Consider the following 25,047-nt stretch of genomic DNA (forward strand, 5'->3'; position numbering starts at 1 on the left):
CAATGAGCCGCACGCACAAAATACAAAACTGGGTAGTTGCTGAGAAATCTGATCACATCTAGGGGGTTGTGACAACATTTTCCCAGTTAAGATACTGAGTTTGCACAAGTGCATATATATTAAATATATATATAATATATATAATATATATATATATATATTATATATATATATATATATATATAATATATATATATATATATATGTATGCATATATGAAAGACAGAGAAGCGGAGAGATGGGAAAAGCTTGGATAGATTAAGACAGAGGGAGGGAGCTGTATTGACAAATAAGAATCAGCTGACATTTGTTTTTGCGAGACAAAATTAGACCCGTGCTCTCTAAAACGCAGCATACCCCACTTCCTTGCGATCAGATCCACCTAAATATCCAAGGACTGAAAATCATCTGGGATATCTAATTTGAGCGAGAGAATAAGATATTTTAGTTACATCTTTTCTCTCTTTTTCATTGGCTTTTTATTATTATTATTTATGCATGGAGGGAATCGGTGTATGCCCACTTACGCAACACCGCGCTTCACTCGACAGCGGGATCGCGAGGCAAGAGCGAAATTAAAGCACGCATTTTTTTTATTACATTTTTGTTTAATCCCACTGATTTCTGAAGGGATTATCGGACCAGTCATGATTGAGAGACCGCTGACTCGCCTGACACCGCTCGGAGCGACAAAGAGAGAGAAAGAGAGACTGAAAACACATCCTCGGAATCTGGAGAAACATTAGGAAATCTTATTATTATTATTATTTATCCAGTGGGACGTCGCTCTTCTTGCTGGTTGGTGACGTTAGTGTGCGCGCTGCAATAACTGCACGCTTGACGCAGGTTTTTATTATGGAGGGTAACTTTAATTTGTGCGGTTGCACCAGAATTTATGGTAACTTTCTTGTGATGATCGACGCCGGGATTGCACGTCAAAGTGCGCCGTCTTCACCAAATGTGCAGGTACATTAAATAATCTTTGTTATCTTTTTAATAGCTAAACTGACCTGTCTTTGAATGTGATGAGAAGCTACTTTGTTAACGCTAATTCTGTGTTAAAATGGCTTTTATGGTGGCGGTTTGCATAAATGCCAACAGTAGCCTGATTGCTGTTGTGCGTATTTCTTATGGCTAAATAACTTTAGGCTGAAAATTTAATTATAGTTTTTCTTTAAATGAGTGGAAGACAGAAAAAATGGTTGATTATTTTTGATATTTACAAACAAACAGGAACATATAATACTGCTTATTCCCTGTAGGGTCTCAGTTGCAGGCAGCATTTGCTTATTCTGATTCTAAAGGATTATCCTGTGCCCTGCAAAGTAATCACTGGATAAGGCAACGTGACAGAATCCACATTACATATCTCCTTACCAGGCACACTAGAAAAAAGTATCTGTAACAGAGATGTATAATATACTGAATAGTAAAGTTTTTTTGTTTTTTCTTTTATCTTCCCTGTGTGTAAAAATGATAAAACTCTCTTCTTTATTTTTAGAATCTGTTTGGACTTTCTTGTGCATGACCAGCCAATGGAGGAAGAGAAAGCAGCTGATGATATCCAAGCAACATCCAGTTCTCCTTTGCCCACTGGGCTTCCCATTAACTGGGGACTCATCACCGGGCCTGTTCCCGAGCCTGTTTTCCCAGAACCACCCTCTTTGAACGCTTCTCTTCTTCCCCCTACTCAAAGTTCAGCCGTGCACGCGCTACAGACCAAGGTGAAGTCACTTACGCAGAGAAGGTCAAGAGGAAGAGACAGGGAGAAAGACAGAGAAAGGTTTGACACAGAGGTGCTGGTGAGCAACCCAGCAGGGCACATTTCATCTGAAGTCCTCCTCAGACAGAGACCCAAAGGAAAAGGCCAGCTGTTTCTGCCTGCTCCCTCCTGGCGATCAGGTGCTGCAAAGGACTTAAGCAGCAGTGATGAAGAAGAGGAGGTAGAGGTACAAGTCAGGTGGGAGATCCATAGTCCTCCAGCTGAAGCACAAGTTAAACAGCAAGTGGGAGAAGAAGAAGAGGAAGAAGAAGAGAGTATAGAAAAAAATGAGGGCCAGGTCGGTCATCCAACAGGTCAGCCTTGTGAGCTTGGAGAGGGTACCAGTCTGGAGAGTCTTCTCTCTGATGACTCAAGCATTAGCAAAGATGGCCCATCCCCTCCTCCTCCACTGCCTGTGGTCCTTCTCTCCTGCCACCATCTCTGCTTCTACATCTTCCTTTCTTCTCCTCATCTTCTCCGTCAGCAAGACACTGGGCCCCTCCAAAGGGTTCTGGAGAGTAGCACGTCCAGAAACATTGCTTCTCAACGGTTGTTTGGCCCTCACAATATACCCCCCACTTACCACTGAAGGACTACACTCAGACAGAGGCACTGGCGGAGCCTCAGAGGAACCTAAACCACCTGAAAGAGGCAACAAGAATGATGTGGGAGGTCAGGTGAATGACTGCGATGCGTCATCTGAAATAAAAAATTCTGATAGTGTGGAGTGGTTCGTGGACAGGTGTGAGCAAGAGGAGACAGATATAACTGATCCCAGCAAAGGACTGTGCAGTTCAGACAGCTCAGAGAGCATGTCTTCACAAAGTGGAGTCCTCTGTGCTGATGATAAACTGAAGGTGAAGGAGAGGGCCTATGCAAAGTTAAGGGAAAGACAACAACACTATAAGGAAGCGAGAGAACAGCACAAAGAAGAATTGCTGGCTATTATGAAGAAACAACATACAGAGTGGATTATAATGGTAGGTCTCTTGAGGAAAATAATAGAGAAGGCTAAAAAGTAATGCACAGAGCCATAAATAAGTCAAATTCTTTACTTAAAGTCTGAGAATGGCTTTCTTACTTTCTTACTTTATTAATGGGTCGGCGGTAGAGTAAGGGCAGAAACGCTTGTTTCTGCACAACACATGATATAGGTTGAATAAAAAAGTTGTTTTTTTTTAAAAAAACTTGTGACTTAGTCATAGTTCTTTCCCTTCTCTGTATCTTCCTCATGAAGTGTAGTTGAATGTTATGAGTTGATATTATCAGCTCTGGTGGTGTGTTAGCATTTTGGAGACAGAAAATAGTGATTTCGCATTCGCATTATTCCCTAAAACAACATTCTACAGCTTTGGAAAATTGTTAATAATTTATCCACATTGTCTTCCTAGAATGATTTCCAGCTGTTGCAGCCATTCAAAATGTCTTATGCCAGCTTTGGCCTGTGCACCTACGATGTTGTATTGAAATGCAGCATGTAACCTGGCTGGTTCCCAGTGCTGAACAGATGTCAGATGTGCAGATGTGCATGCGGGTGTTACTATTATTAGAGCAGTGGGGGAAGTGTCCCTGTCTTTTTATCTCTGCGGCGCGCTAATGGATGCCTTTGTATGTGTGTAGGATGACAGATAATACATTTTCCCATGCTATGATTATGTAGTATTGCACAGATCTCCTCTGTGTGTGCGTGTATTTAAGTGTCTCAATGCCCAGTACAAGAGATGCAGGTGCAAGTCTGAAACGATGAGATGATTTTGCTGTCTTGTCTCTGGGAAATTTGCTTTTATCTTTCAGCAGTTACATAACCTGTATATGTGTGTGCGTTTTTGTTATGTTTTTCTGTCCGAGATTAAAAGATGAGGCAGGGATGACCTCAGAGACTATCACTGAGTCGAACCTGAACCTAATGGTATAATGTTTATGAAAATCCTTTTGATCATAGCAAGTCCCAATTTCTTTGATACCCAAATGTCCCTGTAGGTCACATCATGGCTGATCGCTCTCTTGGCAGTTGTGTTTGCCGCCGGGCAAGTCCCAAATAAAAATGGAACATTAAGCAATAATTTAATGCGCTGTGCCACGTTACATCTGGGTGAAGGAAGAAACAAGGACAAGAAATCCTTCTCAAAATGAAACATTTATTGCGCTTTTATATCTCCATTATTCCTTTCCAGATCTGCTCAGATCTTTTCCCTCCTTTTTACACCAGTTGTAGGTGCCCATGCTGTTCTGGACACTTCAGACTCAGCCATTCTTGCCCAGGAACTTGAACCCTATTATAGGTGAGCAATGTAATGCTTGGCAAGGGTAGTGATAGATAATCTCTGTGGACTATTTATATCCTCTCCTCATAATTTCACTTTTACAGCTCCACTTGCGAAAATCTACTCTTCTCTGAAATGAAGCACCTAGAGTGCCAAACAAAATCCACAATCCAAACAAACATTGTGATAATCTGGCTTAATAACAGGCAAGAGATGATGTCAAAAATTATCAAAAGCACTGAGATTTAACACATATTCACACTTACGTTGTCAACCTGATCCACTTTTTTTTCAGTAGTTGCATTATTTTGAAGGCCATCATTTTTATAGTCTGTTATTTTAAACATCATTATAAACTGCAAATAAAGCAGTTGCATCTGGACATTTAAGACAGGCTGTTAACTTTACTGGGGTTTTTTGTTTTGTTTTGTTTTGTTTTTCTGTGTTTGAATATACATAGAAACAACAACTGTAATCTAGTGAAAGACAATATGTTCTCATCTTGTCACACAGGAGAGAATGAATCACACTCAGTCCATTACAAAGATAATCCATGTGGCTGGTGTATCATGCTATCTTTATCACTGGGCCAGGGGATAAAGAGAAGTACAGACGATAAAGCAACAATGCAGAGCAGCTTAGCTGCTGGACAATATGGATGGATGGATGGATGGATAGAGCGATGGACAGATGGATGGATGGATGGATGGATAGATAGAGCGATGGACAGATGGATGGATGGATGGATAATGACATTCCCCTCTGTTGCTCACCGCAGGGCCACGCCCCGTTCTATCTATCTGATATTACATAAGACAGCTTAAGAAGACACAGCTTGATTCGCGCCATGTTAAGTCAATCTGTGGGGAAATATGATGTCTCTGGATATGTGTCAACACAAATTTGAACACTATATCAAATATTCAGTATTCTCAGACAGATGCAGACAGATTGTCTCATTAGTGACTTAACCGCTGTTCATTCCCCCTGCTGTTTTGTCACCTGAATAATTAATTTCTGTACTTATTTCCACTCTCTGTCTCTGTTTCCTCAGGTCACTTCTTATAATCAGTGATGAGCTTACCTCTAAGCCCAAGACATGAGCAGGCCCAAACGTCTTCTGGAACGAGCAAGACTCAAGGCTCGCTCCAATCACATTCAAAGGCGATCGCCCCAGCAGACGCTCCCATTCTGATCAAAGATCCACCGTGTAAGTTGGCTTAGAAGGCCTACGTGGGCTTGTGGAATAGAGGTTAGAGACTGTGAAAGTCCCACTCTGCTTTTTCTGTTTATGCTCTTCTTATATTTGTGTATCACTTAGCTCCCATCCTCCTGTCGCCCCTCCCAACTTTTTCTCTGCTTTGTCTATCCTTCTTTTGCACTTGGCCCACTCTGGCCAAAGCTAATGTTGCATAACTGAGAACACGTTAAAAGCTTTAGAACTTGACTTTTGGCTTTGTTAATTACATAAGCAAGCTGGACAATGTTGTGAAAATGTTTGCTTTTATTCTTTTTATGTAATAGTGTGTACTTCATGCAGTTTTGTTTCTGAAATCCCCTTAAATCAGCAGGAAGCTTTCACTTAATTTAGGATTAGGAGCATTTGCAATGTATTCTACATTCTTGACTGCTTAACTAACCCAGTGTGTGGTGCCTGAGACAGACATAGTCAGTACACATACAGTATGACTTATTACAGTTTATGCAAATTTAGTACCATGTATTTTGAAAATAGGTGCCCCGTGGAGCACAGTTAATTATGTCTGTGTTTCTTACCATCTAATGCTGAAATGACTGTGATTCAGCTTTACTACATTTTTCACATTTGATTTTTATAAAATAAAAAACAAAAATGTACAAGTTGATAAAATATCTGCTGCTTTAAACTTGTCTGCAATATGCACATCTGTCTTTTTTTTATGGGCAGGAGAAAACAGCAAGCTGAATCTCCCAGCCCAACAACAGTACAGAAGGCTGTTCAAACCAAAGAAGATCTCCCAGCTCAAACCTCATCTGGTCCCCTTCTTGTCCCCACTCAAAGAGACACGTCCCCCAGTGACCAAGTAGGGCGAACTAGACGGTACGGTTGCTCACCCACCCGTGTACGCTTTGAAGATGAATCGGAGAAAGAAGCAGAGTCTCGCTATTTGGACAGAGTGAGACAGCGTGGCAGGCCTGGGACGCCCAAGTCCAAGAGTAAAGAAAGTAATACAGATTCCAGCAGCAGTGGCTCAGAGAGGAACAGAAACCACAGAAGTGTCTCTATGCCTCCTTCACAGAAGCAAGAAGATGGGCCTGCTGTTGGTGAAACTACAACAGTGATTAAAGAGATAATAGTGCTAGTGAAGAAATGTGAATCATGTGGTTCTGTAGTAAGGGAACCTCAGCCAGTTTCATCACCGCCAGATCCACAGAACGCTGAGCTGCAGCAACCTGGTAATCCTGAGGACCCACGGGGGAAAGTGGCTCCCCGCTGGGTGCCACCAAACAAACCAGAGGCGAGTACTCGTCCTAAAGCTCCTCTTACTGTCACTTTTGCCGGAGCTTATGTGCTGGGGAAAATAAAGAAATTAGCACAGGATGGAAGTCATCAGGGTTTGGAAAACTGAGGAGAAGGAGCAGGAAAGGAGAAAGTCGGTTAGAGTCTGGTCATGGCCCTTATGGTCCATCATGGGCTCAGCGGCGTAACTCAAATCCACGGAACAGAGTCAACCTGAGCAGAGCTGTTTCATTCGCGCCTGGTAGTCCCATTGCCCTGGAGCCACGTTTGCTCGAGGCATCTGGTGGACTAAGGGAGTCCCCAACCCCTGCGTTGCCTATCAAGTCAGCTTTGAAGTCAAGCTCAGAAATCGCTCTGCCACAGGTCAGTCCACAGTTCAGTTCCAGATGACCTCAAATCAGGGAGGAGAGGGTGGGTCCCAGTCCCTCCTAGACTCTCCAGAGACCAGGAGGGAGTCTCCAGCATCTTTAACCCCAGGGGCATCTGCAGCGAGCAGCCCAGTGTCCTGTATGAGGCCCTCTACTCTGAGGTATTCCCCAGCCAGGCTTGCCACAGACCTGCCATCTTCTGAACTCTGGGATGCTGCAGCAGATGGTGCAAGTGAGTGGAAACAATATGTACACAAGTACTATTAGCACATTATAATTATTTTAAAAGCAGCATTACACTATTACACATGCTATAATTTTATTATTAATGTATTAAAAGTCACAGTAGTTATAGTTGAACTGCAAAGTAAAAGTTACTCTAACAATAAATGCAGTTGAAATAGTACAATATGTCTGTCTGAACTACAGACAAGTGGAGCTATATAGAAACCTTTTAGGTTATATATTTGAAGTGAACTGCAGCTACCTACAAACTAACTTAAATGCATTAATTTTGTAAACATTCTAGTGTCGAAAAGTGCAGATGGAACTTCACTTTCTGCAAGATCAGGATAGTACTCACAGTCGATTGTGTACCGTTTTTCTTTTCTGTAGGCTTAAGTGGGGACTCTGGTTCTGGTTCAGAGTGCCGTGCAATACGAGGCCTCGCCATGTCTCGGGCTGAGGACCTCAGAGCTGAGCTATTGAGAGCTGAACATCTGAAAGCTGAGGCCCTGTGGGAGGAAAACTCTGATGGGTCCAGGTAAGCCAAGATAACAATGTTCTTGCCATAGCTTAGACAATAAATCCCTTGTCCTCAGCAACACCGTTGTACAGCAGTTAGTAGATTAAACTCTGTCCTGGAGACAGGATGTTGTTGTGTTAGGAGATTATTTCAATACCAAGACAATCCTGCCCTCTTTTGGTAATACAGTATATAGCTATAGCCATTATGATCATTTACAGAAGGTTTGTTTTTGCAGCTCCTAAAGAAATCTCAATTCGTAAGCAAAATTCTGTGTGTATGTAGTTTAGATCATGATGTTACTGTTTCTAAATGTATCAATACATTCAAAGTCCGTGTTAATGTCTAGTTAAAAAAAGTTTCACAATGTTCATCTTACAGAAAGCTGGATGGGCGGCCAAAGCTCTTCCTGCGTCGCTTCTTTTCTTCCATCGGCCTGAACAGCGTTGGTAGGCTTGTGAAAGGAGGCCGCTCCAGTAGTATGGAACAGCTCAGTATCCCCCCTGCCCCCCGGGTGAGCTCAGCATCACCAAGCCCCACACGCAGACCACAGCCTACTATTCGCATACAGAGGACGCCCTCCCTGCAGACCCTGAACACGGTGAGCATGAGGCACAAATGTTATGTTGTGTTGGGGACTGCCACGCTTTTCTGCTCCTGTCTTTGCATGTACTTAATGTTTTTATTATTATATTTTACCATGTTAAATACATGTTATTTTAAACTCAAAAGGTTAAAAAAAAGCATATCATTTTAAAGTAATGTAATTTTTCTGAAGCACCTTTAAAAAGTTAATTTCAACAATGGACCAGCCTTCTACTTTATATGTTTGTTGCCTTCTCTGCAGCTGCAAGAATACACTTATAGAATTAAACAAGTTGCCGTTCCAGCCAATCATAACATGCCTTAGCATAATCTCTTTGTGTATCTGTGAGTGCTGCCAAACAAGCCATATTTTTACAGCTGTAGTAAAGGCAAAATGTTGTGGTTCTGGAAGCTGGTCTGTTGAAAAGAAATAAACAATTTGTTACAGTGCTATTCATTCGCCACTAGGTGCTGCCACTGGCCCAGCTGCGTAAAGCCTCCTCTGTGCAGAGTTTAGAGAGAAGAACAGAACGTTCAACAATACTTGGGGAGGTGCAAATACCATATGGCCTGGCACCCAGGTGGGTATCTGTGGCAAATAAAATAAAGGGGGACCAAGCAGAGGACTGACTGATGAAGACAGCTTATATAAATTCTCACACCTTTATTGAAATGATGAATTTCTGCTTCCTCAGCCCTGACAGCCCTCAGCTTGAGCTTCACAGGGCCTTGAGCGTTGAAGATGTGCTTCCCGCAAGAATCGCGCGTCCGGTTGGCCGGGTCACCCAGGCTTTCCCCGATGGGAGTATCCTCCTGGAGCTCATCAAACCTCCAAATGGTCCTTATGGTTTTGTCATTTCAAGGGGCAAAGGTCGGCCAGACACAGGTATCTTTTTCAATTTTCTTCATGATCTCTAAAATCTGGAGTTTGCTTTTGCAGTTGTGTTTTTTTTTTTAATACTGCTGCAAAATCTCAAGAATCAATAGAATAGAAATGAATTCCCTATAAACCCAAAGGCCTCCTCTCTTCTAACTCATCCTTTTATCTTTCTCTTCATCCTCCTCTCCTCTTTTGCCTCTCCTCTTTCTGTAGGTGTGTATGTTGAGAAAGTGGGTGATGGCAGCGGAGAAGGTCCATACGTCGGCCTCCTTGGCATAGGTGATGAAATTCTGCAGGTGAATGGAGAGGCAGTGGCCGGACTCACTTTAGACCAGGTGACGCGCCTCATGACCAGGGAAAGCACTGCTTCCCTCCGAATCATGCCTGCCCGACGCAATCAACGTTGATTGACAGGATGGGCATAGCACTCACTTCTGGAGACATGGAGAGTAACTGACTGCTACAAGCACTGTGAACCGACTGCAACAAATGGTAGATGTGGTAGATGCACTTACAAATATGAAAATGTGGAAAAATAGGGTTAGGGCTTCATTTCCCACAGTGCAAATCAGTATTAATGTTATGCCACTGGAAAAGATTGCAATAGAAACAAAAAGCACATTACAAACAAATCCAGCTGTGCACATACTAAGCTAGTTAGAAAAGTTTAGTGTATTTAAAAGTGAAGTAAAAAGATTCAAATCCAATACAGTTTGACTCTGTACACTATTTTATTTGTTTATTTTTTTAATGGTCATGAATTTTCTTGATTTATTTTGCTCTTTGTATGACACAGAGCATGAGATCTCCAATGCTTAGTGACTGGAATAATATTTTGTCAGGTATTTAAAACTGTGTACAGATCTTTGTTTTATACTACTGTTTATTTATTTATTTATATATTGGTCAAATGATTGACACTAGCTTGGCCCACAGACCCTGGAACTGGTGGGTAACGAAAGAAAACAAATAATTAGTTCTTTTTTTTTTTTTTTGTGCATCATATTTCCCTGGGGCGCTGTGTGGTCCCTTTATTTTGCTTGTGCTGTATCAGGTACGCTTTTGTGGACTAGATGCCGTTTTGCTTCTAAATAAAACAAAACATATTTTATTTTGTCGAAATGTTTATCCTTGAATTTAACATATTAATTAATCCTTCACATGCCATGTCACAACTAAATCGCACACTTATGCACTTTTGCTTACAGTGTTATGGCACCCTGTCACACCATTTCGGTCATGCGTGTGCATTATATTTATATTTAGAGTTTCCAGTCACATGCATGAAGTTATGTTCTTGGTTTCTGATTGAGGCGGGCGCAGAGTGTTGCTGTTTCACTGAAAGGTTATGGAAATAAACACGTTAAAGGGAATTGTTTCAGGCACAGATCACGCACAGGATGTAGGATCACTGTCGTGACATCTGCTTTAACGAGCCTGCTTTAGGGTCGTGACTGATTATGGAGTTCGTTTTTAAACCCATTAATTCATCATTGAAACGCTATCTATCTATCTATCAGTGGCGGATGCTGGTCTTTCAAGGAGGGGAAGCTCAATTTCGGCCTACACCATAAAATGTGTCAGTTTATTTATACAGCAGCACTCACTGGACAGAAACTGCGATAGAAGTCAGAAAGAGTGATAGAAGTCAGTCTCCAAACACAAGCAGCTACAAAAAAAAAAACCCACCAGAAATAGAAGCTCGATTTGTCGCTAGTCGTTTTTTGTTTTTTTTCGCTAGTCGTTTTTAACAAAGAAAATGCCGCTAAGTGGATTAGGAAAGTCTCCGGTTCAACTCAAAACAAATGCTCCCACGGATGTTTACACCAAAAGATCGCTGATTCGCTCATTTCGCTGTCAATCAAAAAGAGATTCAGCCTCAGACAGATCATCCAATCATCATGCAGAAGCTGAGCGTCCGGGCCAGCCGAGGCCAGCCCACTGCCCCATAGACCCCCAGAGACGCTGAGCGTCCGATGGGCGGGACAAAGCCCAGCATTTATCCAATGACTCGTCTCGTTTCACTGCTTTCTTTGCTTCGCTTTTGAACTCTGTAGACGCTCAGCGTCCACACTGTTTAAAGCGCCGAGAAGCTGCGGGAATGAGTGAGAGGAAAGCCGCGTCGTTACCAGTGATAAGAAGCTGATTCTGAACAAAAGTTGAGCGCGTTGTTGCGCATATTTAGTCAATGACATGTACACACAACAGTATATGTTTGACCACTTATTTTTTGATATTTTAGGGGAAGCTGAGCTTCCCTTGCAGTCTTAGAGCAATCGCCTCTGCTATCTATCTATCTATCTATCTATCTATCTATCTATCTATCTATCTATCTATCTATCTATCTATCTATGGAAACCGGCGAGCTATAATGATCTCGTTCATTTAATTAAGTGCGCTTTTGTAATTTCATAAAGTCTTTTAAATTGTGTTAAAATCCGTTATGAGGATGTACCTGCCACCATTTAGGATATACTGAATGTCCTCTGATAGCGTGTCACCGTTGATGCTCTGCTCCTTTATCTGATGTGACCAGAAGCCGATACGCTTTTATCTCCCCGAGCCATGACTCCCCACGGACCCCGGCGAACCGTCGGCCCCTCCAACACCTACAATGACACACAAAAGCGCATTTTATTATGAATGTATTTATCGATAAAGAAATAGTGTCACATTCAATTAAGGCGTCGTCATAATGATTAGACCCCCTCATTTTTAGCTGTCCATTGTATCAGTGGCACATTCATCCTCGAGGCGCAGAAATTGATATGGATTAATGGACAGAATGAAGTAAATAAAAAATAAAATAAAACATACAAAAAAGGTAGTGAACCCTCTACTATTATCAGTTATCTTATTGCAGGATAAATGAGCTTAGCGAAAACCCCTTTGTTGAATATATAAATAGGTCAAAAGCTTAACCTGAGCTTTTGTTTATTTCATAAAAAATAAATAAATAAATAAATAAAAAATTAAACGCCTCAACTGTAGCTCAGGCTACAGTATACCACCTCACGTTGTTACAGGCCGTTGCGCTGTGCCTGTTTGCTTTTTTTTAATGCTTTGCCCTCCACAAGACTATATAGCCCACGACAGCCAAATAATAATGAATCATTTCATAAATAATGGGTTTAGGGGCTTATCGGGAATGAAGAGGCCGCTGCCGTGTGCTTATCTCACTCGGCCACATTGCGGCCTGTGTTCCGCTCCCCATACTGAGGGAGCGCACTGGATGCGGCGAGGAATAACTCAACTACACACATACACTCACACACACACACACATACTACTCCACAACTGGTAGAGAAAAAAAAAAGAAAGAAAAAAAAAGAAAAACCTCAGACATGGATGACCCACTCACAAAATGGCTCCACTTACACAGTAACATCAACAACACGGCTGGAACGGTAAGTCCAAAAAAATACATCTCTTCATTTAAGCCGCCGCATTTGTTGCTCCAGAGGCTGTAATTTGGCTGCTTCCGTCTTGATTTTATTGGTATAATGAGCGAAATATTTAGCCTATATTTTCTGCTATTGTCCGATCGGATAGTCTACGGAATGAAATAACGGATGCGAGGCCTGCTGAAGAATTCCCAGAAATTATGGTTGCGGGTTTTTGTCTTTAAATTCACCGTCTGCTGCTCGTTGATAAAAATATTCCCTGGACGTTTTTTTCCTCCTCTAGAACACCTGAAACTGGTCATTATGGCAAATTCTTGATGTTCGGCTTTAACACCAACAGCAATATGGCCTTCGCCTGTATAAAACAAAAATATCACACAACCTGTTCTTATTTCTGTGTATATGAAAACGACGCTGTTCAGTTATTTTTGACGCTTCACGGGATTATTTTTAGTTAGCAAAGGGAAAAGGAGGGCTTTTTACTTCGACGAATAGTGGTCATTATCAATCTTTCTTTGTAGTCCTCGCATCCATACTCCCTCTACACGACAAATGTACATTTAAAAGCAGCGAAAATCACCTTTTAATATCCGTTCTTGTAATTGACGCGGACCTCTAACGTCCCCGTAAGATATAGGCGTAACGCCTTAACTGCAGCCCAGTGAAGGCCATGCAAGCATTTGATAAGAGCGTCATATTAACAATAAAACAAAAAGGCGCAGAGAAGACGCGTAAAAAAAAAAGTTGTCTCGCCAGCTGCAAATGAATGATAAAACGATCAACTGTGGAAATTTCAAACATGTCCAGCAAGCCCTCAAAAGAATTTATCGTTTTCCTATTTAGCTTTAATGTTCTCTCACCTTCGACAATTTGCAAAAATAATGGTTTATTCCTGGAAAACAGATGTTTGAATGTGAGTGATATGCTGTGCTTGGCGAGTTATTTTATGTATTTTATTTTATTTTTTTTTTTACCATGGGACAATAATACGTGGAAAATCTCTGGCCTTTTCTCATTCTGTTTCGAAATATCGTATAAAATGTGTTATCTGAGTGAAACAATTAATCTGTCACTCAATAGGTTATTTTTCACCTCTGCAGCATTTATATTATTTTCAGTTAAGAATAATAATTTTAATAACAAAAAAACAAGAATAATAACTCAATAATGATGATTCATTGTTCATTTTCTTTAGGGTTTCATGGACAACAAATGCGTAGTTATATCTGATATTTTTGCCTCAAATAATATTCTGAACTATGGGTTAATCGAAGGAAATCTCATTTAGGACGTAGGGGACTCTAGCGAGTGGTGACGGCATAAAAATGATGGAAAAACGGCAGCAGGAGCTTTGTCCTGAAAGTCCCGGTGCAGGGTCCGGTCCTAATAAGCGGGAAGACTCCGCCATCATCTCCAGACAGAACGGATGCAAGGAGGACGGGGAGCCGAGGAGAGAAGAGGGGGAGGAGGAAGAGGAGGAGGAGGAGGAGAGGGGGGGAAGCTTCAAGGGGGTTGAGGAGACGGATGACGTTCCTCTGCAGAACTCGAACAACGGGACCAGCATCAGCATCATCATCAACGGCGTTGCCAAGGAAACTGCCTCTCACAACGCCCTTGACCTGAAAAAGGAAGTGCCGGTGATCGAGCTCTCCAGGAGGGACGCTATAAAAGCGGTGCAACAGAGGACTGAAAGCCATTTGGTGCCGATCACGGAACTTCGCAGACCTCCACCGCTGCCGCTGCCGCCGCCGCAACGAGACGACGCTCGAATGGTCCAACTGAGCCCAAACGCGTTTCCTGTCCCAGCGCGGGCGATGCTCTACAACCTGGCGCAGCCTCTCGCCGCCATCAACAGGTAAAGGTTGAGTCAGAAAAGAAAAAAAAAAAAAAACAGTTTCATGAATGTACGTTTTGTAATGGTTGTGAGTCTTCACCATAGAAAGTTTGATGGTTAAGCTGTGAACCAATTATGCCTTTCTGGAAAAGGGCAGGGGGAGAAGATGCTTGTAGTCTTACTGAGGTTACATTATGTTTACATCATTAAGCATGTGCATATATGACACAGATAATTTGTGTGTGTGTGTGTGTGTGTGTGTGTGTATGTGTCCAGGTGCAAGGAGCGGAGGGCAGGGCAGGGAGGTCTGTTAGAAGCAATGAAGGAGATTGTGTATAGTGGAATTCATCTGACTCATATACCTTTGCACCTTTTGTCTCTTTTCTGTTGACATAGTCTTGGAGGAGAGTCGGAGCAGTACAGCATGTACCCCAGCAACAGGGTAAAGCGCCGCCCGGCGCCTTATGAGGTTGAACTCGACGAGGGTAGGCGCATTTTAGATCTTTATAAGTATGGTAAGATGCACTTCTGCCGTGTCCTCCTTCTGCCAGTTTAGTCCCCCTAAACGTCCCTTCTTCATCACCATTGTCATTCATCCACTGACATGGAGCTATACCGTACCTAATCCGAGTCTTGCAGAAGATGCCTTGCCAAAGGAAAATTCAGAAAGTGCTTCACCCATGAGGAATAAATGCATCATAATTCACGGGCTAAATAAATGCTAATCTGAATGTCAAATACATGTACCTGCATGCCATTAAAATAAACCCTTTTCAGGAGGATTTGGGGTTTATTTCATTTGAAACATCCTTTCCACTGCTGCCCACTCACTGCCATATACAGGGGTGGAGGATGGGGGTGCGCCTGCCTCTATGCCAAGGTTTTACTGCAGAGTGGGCTGAAGGATTAAGATAGACTGGGTGTGTTCCAAGGGCAACAATAGCCTAGAAGACACCATTGTTGGGGGGTGAGAGTATGTGACTACCTGCAGTGAAGCATTTTATTATGACTAACTAAATAAAAAGTATTTAGAATGTCAAATGGGGAGTCCACAGTCTCCCTAACACCCTTTAAAGAGTTTTGGTATGCCACACCAACCATGACACTTGTATCACATATGGCACACATTCGCTCCATCAGCTAAAAATCTATGGCCATATATGGAGGACAATTTTGAAAGTTACTGCTTTAGAATTTGTTAAAGTTTGTTATTTTTATACAGTAATTTCTCTAAAAAAATGTTGTGTATCTCCCGCTGCTGCTTCTTCCACTCTTATTTTTGCACTTGAGTTAATTTACACGTTTACAAACCACATTTTCTTTTTCAGCTCTGCATTTCATTGTGTTTTTTTTTTGTTTATTTGTTTGTTTTTGCAAATATATCAGTGCCTTGTCTCCTTAATCTCTCCATGTCTGTCTTTTTCTAATTATTTCTACTCTGCTAGCTGGCCAGCCAAAGATTGTACGTCGCATCTTCACAAACAGTCGCGAACGTTGGCGGCAGCAGAATGTAAATGGGGCATTTGCAGAGCTTCGTAAACTCATCCCCACTCACCCTCCCGACAAGAAGCTGAGCAAAAATGAGATACTGCGGCTCGCTATGAAGTACATCAGTTTCCTTTCCAACCTCCTTGAAGATCAGGATGGTGGGAGGAATGTTGGCAGCACAACTGATGGGGACACAGGGCTGCTTGTTGGTGTTGCCGCCCACGAGGGGGGCCCTCAAGGTGGGCCACACCAGGACGCAGTAGTGGGCTTAGCTAGGGATGATCTTCTGGAGACAATGTCGCCGGGCTCCAGCTGTGGAAGCCTACCTGATGGCGATGCTGAAGGCAGTCCTGAAAGCTTCATGGAGGACCAGGACTCACCTCCAGCTCCTAGGACTCTAACAACATCTCGTGGACCCCCACTTCATCTAGCTACCAGGGATCTGAGGCGCAATGGACGCCCATTAGATAGCTCCAGTCGCCGATGATGCTGATGCCAACAAACAATGGACACATCACCTGAGAGTGAAAGGGAGCAACTAAAAAAGAAGCGGATATGCTCAGACCCTCTTATTTTTGAGTCACCAGTGTAGGAAGGAGAATCAAGCTCCACATAGTGAGAAAATGTTGTCCAAAATGATGATGATGATGATGATGAGTGCATTCTCGTCTCCACACTATACATGACCCAATGGACAGTTTGGTTGAATTTAACACAACTAAAGACTTGTAAATTCTGCATGTCTCATGTCTTTGACTGACTTGCGGATTTCAGCGTTTTGAAAGTCCCAAAGACTGGATATTCTCACAAAAGAAACAACCCCAAAAAATATGAAAGAAAGAGCAAAAAACAAAGAGCAAAACCTAATAATAATCAGGCAATAATAATTCAAGTGACACACATTTCATACTGAGGATCGATATTTCACTGATGACACTATGAATTACAATATGATGCTGCCAGAATAGCTCCACCTTGCTTGCACGGTGCTGAAAGTAAATGTTAACAAGCAAACCAGGAGATTTATCCTTGACAAATTTGGCATTTTAAATTAAACACACAAAGGAAAGTTTGCCTCAATCTGAGGCCACAAAAACACTGACTGGACACTAATTGTACCCATGCGATTTGTATGCATTGTAAATAGCATTATATTTCCACTGCTCAATGTAATAATAATGACTCAAATTCAAGTCATGTGGTTTAAGATGTACAATAGCGTGTGTTTGTTAAAATTGTCTTTTAGGAGACAGGATTGTGAGGGAAGAGGAAAAATTAGATGAACTTTTTAAAAAAAAAGAAAAAAAAAAAGTAAAGCAAGCAACTGAACGTAAAAGTGCATCAAATGTGGTACAATTTACTTCTGTTACACTTTGGCGATGAGAAAACTACACCAAATATGTCAACAGAGAGCAAAACAATCTCACTGCCTGGAATGAATATATCTATTTGAAATTGCTGTGGAGGTACAAGACATGCAGTGTACAAAGCATGGGTCAAATTAAATCATGACATGACTCATGCAGTCCTTTTTGTATGAATGTTTGGGGGGGGGGGTGTTTGTTTTTTTTTGTTTAGTTTTTTAACTGTAATGCAGTTGTAGTTTAGTAAGGTACACAAATAAATCCCTTCGTTGCCACATTTTACACTTACATGTACAGACGACATATTAAAATACACACATGCACACACAAAATCATGCATCAGTGACTTTAGAGTACATTAAAAAAAAGGCTTACACTGATTTTCTGGACATGAGCTGTGTCACTACATATTGACATTGTCTACTGATATCTTATTATTGATACGCATATGATAATATTTTCAGTTGTGTAACTGTTCTTTTTGTACACTTTTGTACAGTTACAGATTCAGTGCAATTCATTTGAAAAAGGAGACAAAAAGCACATTGAACAGAATTAAAGATGAATTAGTATGAAAGTACCATTATTGTTATCTAAAATTTAAACATTTTGCAATACTAATGATTTCAGTAAAACTATCTCATATCGTGACAGCCCTCCAGGAAACTGATTCTAGCCTCAACAATAGTTACAGCTTCTCTAACCTTAACCCTTACTCTCCTTTGAAACTTGTCTTCATTTTAAAAGTTAATGATACACTTAATGGAGACATGCCTTTTGTTCTATTAAGGAAAGGAAATGCCAATAATCTGACTGTATAAACAGATTTAGGACCCCGCAACGTGACTAATACCTGGACTGCACACACAGGCATGTACACACATACAAACGCGCACACACAACACCATCATTACCACCATCGCACAGTGTTAATATCATAAAAACACCAGCAGTTTTCTGACAGAGACACTTAAGTATTGCTCACTGTTGTTGCTTTTTCAGCAGGACCTAGTAGCCTATATTGGTACCTTTGGTAACTATGGTATTTTATGAATTGCAGTAAAGGGACATTGTACGTTTGGTAATTACATATTTGTTGTATGATAGCTGTATCTATAAATATATCCAATGTTAAATTGATGAATTTTATATAAAAAAAAAAACATGAATAAAACACACAGAGGAAAAGTCTTGTATATTTGATCTCACTCAAACATGTTGTGGGTTGAATGCAGTAGGAATTATTTTCTGAATTTTACATGATATTTTAAGAGTTGCGTAACCTTAATGATTAATTCCTATCATGGCATTCCTCGCAGCTGTTTCCCACCATATCTGCTCAGTGTATAGCCAAACCCAGCCTCCTCAGAGAAACTCCTCCAATGAATGCTGGAATCCTCTCTTCCTCCCACCAAGTGACAACTTCCTGTGGAGGTTAACATGGCTCGGTGACCTTCAGGATATCCTGCCATTGTGAAAGTGTTTTTGACAGCCTCCACTGCATTCGTTTGTCTGCTGCTGTGTCTGTACACATTGTGAAACAGCCACACTGATCAAGACTCCACCGCCCATAAGTTATTCACTTCTTGAAAAGTAATGCTCACCAGCCTGTGTTCATTAATAATAATAATAAAAAATTAGCTTGGTAGCTGTAGCTTGAGCACAAATGTTTTTTAAGTCTGCTTCCCTGTCCTCCACAACTTTTCGCAGTGCGTTGTGCCACCACTGCTACAACAGATTCAACACTCAGACAGTTCTGAAAGCTATAATTGCTTCCAGAGAGCATCAGAGACATCCAGGTGTTTGGAGACCTCTCCTGCATTCTGCTCTGGCTGTGCTGGGACTCCGCGGAGGGGCTCTCTGGGTTAATGCCTGCCAAACATTTACCTGCTCCAGTGTTCCTAACTCTCCAAAAAGACACAGACTCACAAATGAGAGGGATACAGGGAGTGTACAGGGATTGAAAGAGAGGGAATGAGAGGAAGAGTTGTGAGTGTGTGTGTGTGTGTGTGTGTGTGTGTGTGTGTGTGTGTGTGTGTGTGTGTGTGTGTGAGTGAGCACGCATGTTTGTGTGCTTGTGAGAGCAGGGTCGTGTGTATGCGTGCGCACTGCATGGATCTGTGTGTGTGAGAGCTGGTGTGTGTGTGTTTATCAGCTCAGTGCAGATGGGTGGCAGAGTGGCTCTTGCTGCCAAATGATTCAGTATGCTAATGAGTTGTTATCTGTAGTGCTGCAGGAACAATATACTGTCTTTCTCACAGTGGGAATCCAGCCTGCTGGGAACAGATTACACTGCACACACCGCCAAGGTAGTTATTTATATTTTCACACAGAGTAGTAGAAAATACATAAATGCAAACACACATACACACACTTGTGCACACATATCCACAGATAGGCCTATAAACAAACAAGCAAAATAACATTTAACAAATGCGCACACACCACCATCAACATGAACAGCAGCATGAACAAGGTGGAACTTTGACAGAAATATACATCCTTCACCAGTAGATGGAGATGCTATTCTGGGCTTTCCTCTTTAACAAGTTTCCCTTCAATATTCCTTATAAAATTAAACATATTTTTATATATATATATATAGTTTTCTGGAGGTCCCTGTACAGGGAACAGGCTGTTGTGGTTAATTTCTGTCACATCCAATTTGGTAGAGTTGCACTAGAGACAATTTAGAGCAAGTTCAGTAACATCAGCATCAGTGACTCATTATTATAAAGCTGTCATTTACTCTTTAATTTACTGCAATAATTAGGAAGAAATAAAAATGTTAGTTTAACTTGAGTTTTTCAAATGTCACTCTAGCCCAGGGACAAGGATGAGGAGATTTACTGCATTTTAAAATTCTGTATTTCAAAAAAGGGTCTAATCTAACATTTGTAGTAAGCCTAAGGTTCTTCATTTTGGTCAAACATTATTTTTCTTGGTTATTGACTGAATTTGAGAGTGTTTCATCATGATGAAATGAAAATTTAAAAAAGAGAGAGAGAAAAAATGAGCTTCAAGGGTTGAAAAATTTAATCTCATCTGGAAAATGTAATGTTTTTGTATTATAAAAGTCAAAAAAATAGTGATCAGCTATATAAATACTAGATAATTCTTTTCAAAATTTGCAGTATTGGATAATGAAATTGATAGAAAAAAATTAACTGCCACCTACTTATTTTTTTTTCATCAAAACACAAAAACTGCTGCCTTTGATGTGAACATCACTGAAAATAGAATTCCTCACTGTCTAATATGTAGTTTTTCATGTTATAGAAACTGTTTATCTTCTTATATGCTGCAGGATGCTGGTTGGTTGAGTGTACAGCCTAAAATATAAATCTCCCACAGGGAACAGATGTTCTGCAGAGCAAATGAAAAAACCCAAAAACAATACACATCGTATGCAGATTTGTAAATGAAAATTATATATATATATATATATATATATATTCTCTGATATAGGTCCAGCTTATAACTTTGGTGTAGTGTAACCCTCAAGGCACGAGAAAGTCCTGAGGAAGAATATTATTTTTCTTAGAAATTTTTAGAGATTAAATTTCTTCAAGGACATATTTCTTTGTCGCATTGCATCATTTCATATTCACACTTTAGTCCATTTTCTGGTAATTTGAGGAAACTCTTCTGAAAAAAGCCAAATAAGAAAGGTAGGTGGTCAATATCGAAAACTTTATCCTGCTTATAAGTTTTATCCTATCATATGTGATTAAAAAAATATTGATTTTCAATTATTTCATTTAACATTCTGGTCCTTGTTCAGGAAAAGACTATTCCTGAACCACAGCTGTAAAAACTACAACCCTGCATAAAGAACAGCTATTGAAACAAGGTAACACAGCTCCCCTGCCTTTTACAAATATGTCAGAGCATAAACAGTCTCAGAGGATCTCAGTGAAACAAATACTAAATGTAATTTTTCTTCAAAATGGATTGCTGCTGTATAAAAGAAAATGAGTTATTATCGGTTGTAATCTGGTGAGAGGTCCTGACTCTTTAACGTCTAATGAGATACAGTATTTGTAAAAGTCAATTCTATTTTTCATTGTACAGCCTGGGAACATTAGAGTATAATTTATGGTGCAGCTTGCTCTGCTGGGTTATCATCTCTGCTCAGGACTAAGGCAACATCCGAGTTGTTGCGGGTATTTATTTATTTATTTTGTAAATGTACATACATATATGTAATGTATTTTTTTTAATAACAGATCACTTTCTTTTCCTGTAAATCTTAATCATCTTGACTTTTTTTTATAATCATTGTACATCTTTGCCATAATATATTTTTTTTTAGCAACTTCATGACACAGGTATCACTTTCAGTCTTTAACTGAAATATTTTTGTGGCCATTGTGTTCTTCTAGTCTAATGTCTTTGTGTATTATCTCCAGAGCTTCTTTGCAAAACTTGAACACCTTGCGCCCTCTAGTGGAATACAAATGCAACATATCATTTACCTAAATTGTGTCCAAACTTGGAAATGGTTCACTGACATTGAGCTTTTCCCCCCTCATCGGAATGGCAGTTATTTTTTTTTTAATGAGTGTATAAAGCTGTTTTTGTGTAAATACAACTCACGGGTCATCAGTTTCAAGCAGTCATTTTTAATGCAGTGTTACAAAGAGCTGAAATGTGGCATACAGAAGATTAATCAGGCCTCACCCACCTCCAGATGCAGCAAGGCAAGCAAAGCATTTGGTTTGATTAGCATGGCACCTAGTGGATACTGAGCAGCAGTATTTAGCTGAATCATATTAAACTGACAGAGCAGTGCAAAAGGCTGAAAGCTGCAGAGTCTGCAAGAGGTTTAAATCAGAGCTCACTCAAGGAGGCATTCACAGGTTTGGCAACGGAGTAGGTTTATCCTTTATGTCTGGGTAAAGCAAGAAGCCAGAGAACGTGCTGTCATCTTCACTGCTGGAGTAAACTCCATTCCAGTCTCTCAATGTCTCCAGCCATACCTGGTCACCTTCGGTCAGCTGCAGTAGTGCAAGGTTAGATGCCTGATCGATGTCTTGGCCATACAGAGAATCTCTTGTCCGCAGCTTCCGTATTCCATTAACCACCAGGGCAGCACGCACAGGCCGGTTGCGCACAGTGATGTGATAACTGAATAAGTAGACCCCTGGGTATGTGACATTGAACTTATTAAGTCCCGGGTCCCAGTGTCCTTCCCCATTGTAAAACACCTTGTCAAACTTCACAGGCAGGCCAGGTGGAGGGAAGGATCGGCTGGGGAACAAACCTACACTGAAGGCAGAGCGAACCTGAACTGCACTCTGACCCGGAGGGCCTCTGGGGCCCCGAGGCCCACGAGCACCTTTAGGGCCCCTCTCTCCCCTCAACCCTGCTAATCCCCTACCACCTGGGAGGCCTCTAGCTCCAGCATCACCCTTCCCTCCTGGAGGCCCTGGTTCACCCCTTTCTCCCTTTGCACCGTTAGCTCCAGTCAGTCCTGGGGTGCCCATCTCACCTCTTGGACCTGGGGGCCCATGTTCACCCATGTCACCTTTCTCTCCTTTCTCACCTGGTAAGCACTCGCTTGGATGTCCTTGTTCACCTTTCTGACCCTTTGTCCCAGAAATCCCTGGGGGGCCCATTGGCCCCTCGTGGCCAGGGATGCCGTTACTCCCATTCAGGCCAGGCTCTCCTCTTTCTCCAGGGTCCCCTTTTAGACCGGGAAAGCCATGTTCACCTTTTTCTCCTTTAGGGCCTAGATCACCTGTATGTGGAGAGTTTATCTTTATATGGGAACAAAGGTTTGAATTAAAATACTCTTGTTATTGTTATTAGATGTATTCATGCACTGATGAACTATGACCATAGCAGATAATTTATACACGCTGCACCCCTGTTCTTGCAGGAATCTACACACCCTTTTCTCCAGGTTTTCCTGGCATCCCAGGGGTACCAGGTAGACCTGTAGGTCCTGGATCACCTTTTCCACCTGCAGCAGTTTTGATAAATAAAGCGTAGAAAATGACATCCACAAAGTACTTATACAAAACAGCGTTTTGCACAAAAGGAGAGAGAGACACAGTGAGAGGAACTGAGAGATATTCAAGAACTCTCCTGCTGATAAGCCTCGTTGTACCTATGTCGCCATTGAGTCCATTGGCTCCAGGTAATCCTGTTGGTCCTGGAGGTCCTCTGGGCCCTGTTTCTCCCTTCTCTCCCAGCAACCCTGACAAACACATAAGAGTAGAAAGAATGAAATCTTTGGCTTTGACTCAAAAGGTAATTCTCCTGAAAATCCCCCCAAAATCAAAATCCATCTCACCCGGAGGGCCCCTCTCTCCTGGTGGCCCCGGTGGCCCTCTCTCTCCCATAGGCCCAACGGGGCCTTTTTCTGGTGGACAGCACTCACAGAAGTTGAAGAAGCACTCATTGTAGTCAAGAGTAAAGTTTGCAAGGGTGTTCCCAGGGAGCACTACAGCATCAGTGTGAAATTCAGTAGGGTATGCGTCAATGGAATATGTGGTGCTGTCGGTAGAGGGCAGGGAGTATGCATCCATCATAATGTCAGTTGTTTCTTCAGTGTGCAGGCTGCTGGAAGGGGATGGGGTTGTTGTGGTGGTTCGTCCAAATCGCCCACCCACACCTCCACCACTGCCCCCAGCTTGAGGTGGCTTCTTGGTGCTCTGGGGTTTGGGCCAGCGTGTGGTTCTAGCACCAGTTGCCAGCACAGCCATGAGGGCCACGCAGACAGTAATTGGTACAACAAGCTGAAGGGGTGGCATACTGACGGCTGGGCAAAATAATCTAATGGAAGATAGAAGAATTCAGGCAAAACGGGTGCTGCACTGATCATTCATCTTGCATCACAGAAAAAGAGCACCAAGGGCATCTTACCTGTTGATGACAATGGTGTTGATTCTTCACTCCATCCCTCACAACAAGTGGCTGCTGCAGTTTCTTTCCTTCCTTTTATTCTCCTGGTCCTCCAACCTCTGTACGTTTCAGCCACTGACAGAATAAGGGACAGAAAATGCTGGGGTTATTGGGTGACAGGTGGGCTGGCAGCAACAGATTACATGACTCCTGAGGGATATGAACTAAAGTAGGTTGTGTACAAGGCAAGACTTTATTTCTTTGTGATATTGGATATGAATCCTGGGCCCAAGAGTGTGTATACTTCTTAGGTGTTGCTCACACACATGCTTGCTTTGTACACAAACAGGAGACAATATAAAGTTACAAAGACAGATACATAGTCAAAGAACATGCCTACATACACTGACTGTTTACACACAAAAATGCACACATTGTTGGTAATGAATACCGTCTCATATGAGAGTTACCAAGTGCAACACTTTGTCACCTTGTCACAACGTTTGGCAGCACCTCAAAGCAAATGGATCACCAGATACAGTGGGACAAGGATCAATGTCCTAAAACAGGCACCACTAATCTAACTAGTCATCTCCTTGATCTAAAAGTAAACCCAGGAAATCAAGTACAGCTCAGTGAAACCTGGGACCAGTGAACCAAGCTTCACTTCTCTCAAAACTTGTGCTGGATGTCATTTCAACCTTTGAAATTAACTAATGAAAGATCTGATGCAAGATTTCACAGGAAATATTTTGTATTTCTTTTTTATCCATCAATAAGCATTATCATTATTGTGATATTTGTGACAATGATACTTTTAGACACCACATATCCCAAGTTTTTTAATATTTTAATATTACAAGTTTTGGAAATTGGTGATCAGTGAGCACTGTCCCTGTGAAATAAATCATTAAATGAAATGAATAAATTAAAGGGGAGGTCATTAGTATACATCCTAACAAATTCAATGAATGCACCACAAAACTATTTATACTGCAGGA

At 41.5% G+C, this 25,047-nt stretch overlaps 4 protein-coding genes across 7 annotated transcripts; 3 read left to right on the forward strand and 1 right to left on the reverse strand.

The window, feature by feature from the left end:
• Window positions 1–338: 338 nt before the first annotated feature.
• On the forward strand, window positions 339–4,046 carry LOC115795376 (uncharacterized). Of its 2 annotated transcripts, none has more exons than XM_030751246.1 (3): window positions 339–966; window positions 1,502–2,742; window positions 3,972–4,046. In XM_030751246.1, exons 1-2 carry the CDS (start codon window positions 959–961, stop codon window positions 2,349–2,351), a joined length of 858 nt encoding a protein of 285 aa, XP_030607106.1. In that variant the 5' UTR covers window positions 339–958; the 3' UTR covers window positions 2,352–2,742; window positions 3,972–4,046. The 2 variants fall into 2 exon arrangements, with proteins under 2 accessions (XP_030607106.1, XP_030607107.1); XM_030751247.1 differs by having other exon boundaries at window positions 339–702; window positions 2,032–2,742.
• A 934-nt stretch (window positions 4,047–4,980) lies between these two features.
• On the forward strand, window positions 4,981–10,215 carry LOC115795374 (uncharacterized). The gene is made up of 7 exons (XM_030751243.1): window positions 4,981–5,236; window positions 5,954–7,126; window positions 7,510–7,657; window positions 8,021–8,240; window positions 8,693–8,805; window positions 8,920–9,110; window positions 9,318–10,215. The coding sequence occupies exons 2-7, from the start codon at window positions 6,913–6,915 to the stop codon at window positions 9,509–9,511; spliced, it is 1,080 nt and encodes a 359-aa protein (XP_030607103.1). The 5' UTR covers window positions 4,981–5,236; window positions 5,954–6,912; the 3' UTR covers window positions 9,512–10,215.
• Window positions 10,216–12,308: 2,093 nt separating this feature from the next.
• tal1 (T-cell acute lymphocytic leukemia 1) lies at window positions 12,309–17,476 on the forward strand. Of its 3 annotated transcripts, none has more exons than XM_030751240.1 (4): window positions 12,309–12,511; window positions 13,704–14,363; window positions 14,739–14,857; window positions 15,788–17,476. In XM_030751240.1, the coding sequence occupies exons 2-4, from the start codon at window positions 13,834–13,836 to the stop codon at window positions 16,315–16,317; spliced, it is 1,179 nt and encodes a 392-aa protein (XP_030607100.1). In that variant the 5' UTR covers window positions 12,309–12,511; window positions 13,704–13,833; the 3' UTR covers window positions 16,318–17,476. The 3 variants fall into 3 exon arrangements, with proteins under 3 accessions (XP_030607100.1, XP_030607099.1, XP_030607101.1); XM_030751239.1 differs by having other exon boundaries at window positions 12,310–12,511; window positions 13,797–14,363; XM_030751241.1 differs by having other exon boundaries at window positions 12,312–12,511; window positions 13,797–14,363; window positions 14,739–14,827.
• A 4,574-nt stretch (window positions 17,477–22,050) lies between these two features.
• otol1a (otolin 1a) lies at window positions 22,051–24,162 on the reverse strand. The gene is made up of 5 exons (XM_030751238.1): window positions 24,068–24,162; window positions 23,496–23,977; window positions 23,310–23,399; window positions 23,091–23,162; window positions 22,051–22,937 (listed from the first exon to the last, which is right to left on the reverse strand). The coding sequence occupies exons 2-5, from the start codon at window positions 23,953–23,955 to the stop codon at window positions 22,051–22,053; spliced, it is 1,509 nt and encodes a 502-aa protein (XP_030607098.1). The 5' UTR covers window positions 23,956–23,977; window positions 24,068–24,162.
• Between the last annotated feature and the right edge of the window lie 885 nt (window positions 24,163–25,047).

The sequence above is a fragment of the Archocentrus centrarchus genome, chromosome 17, assembly GCF_007364275.1.
Source record: "Archocentrus centrarchus isolate MPI-CPG fArcCen1 chromosome 17, fArcCen1, whole genome shotgun sequence".
NCBI classification, from domain to species: Eukaryota; Metazoa; Chordata; class Actinopteri; order Cichliformes; family Cichlidae; genus Archocentrus; species Archocentrus centrarchus.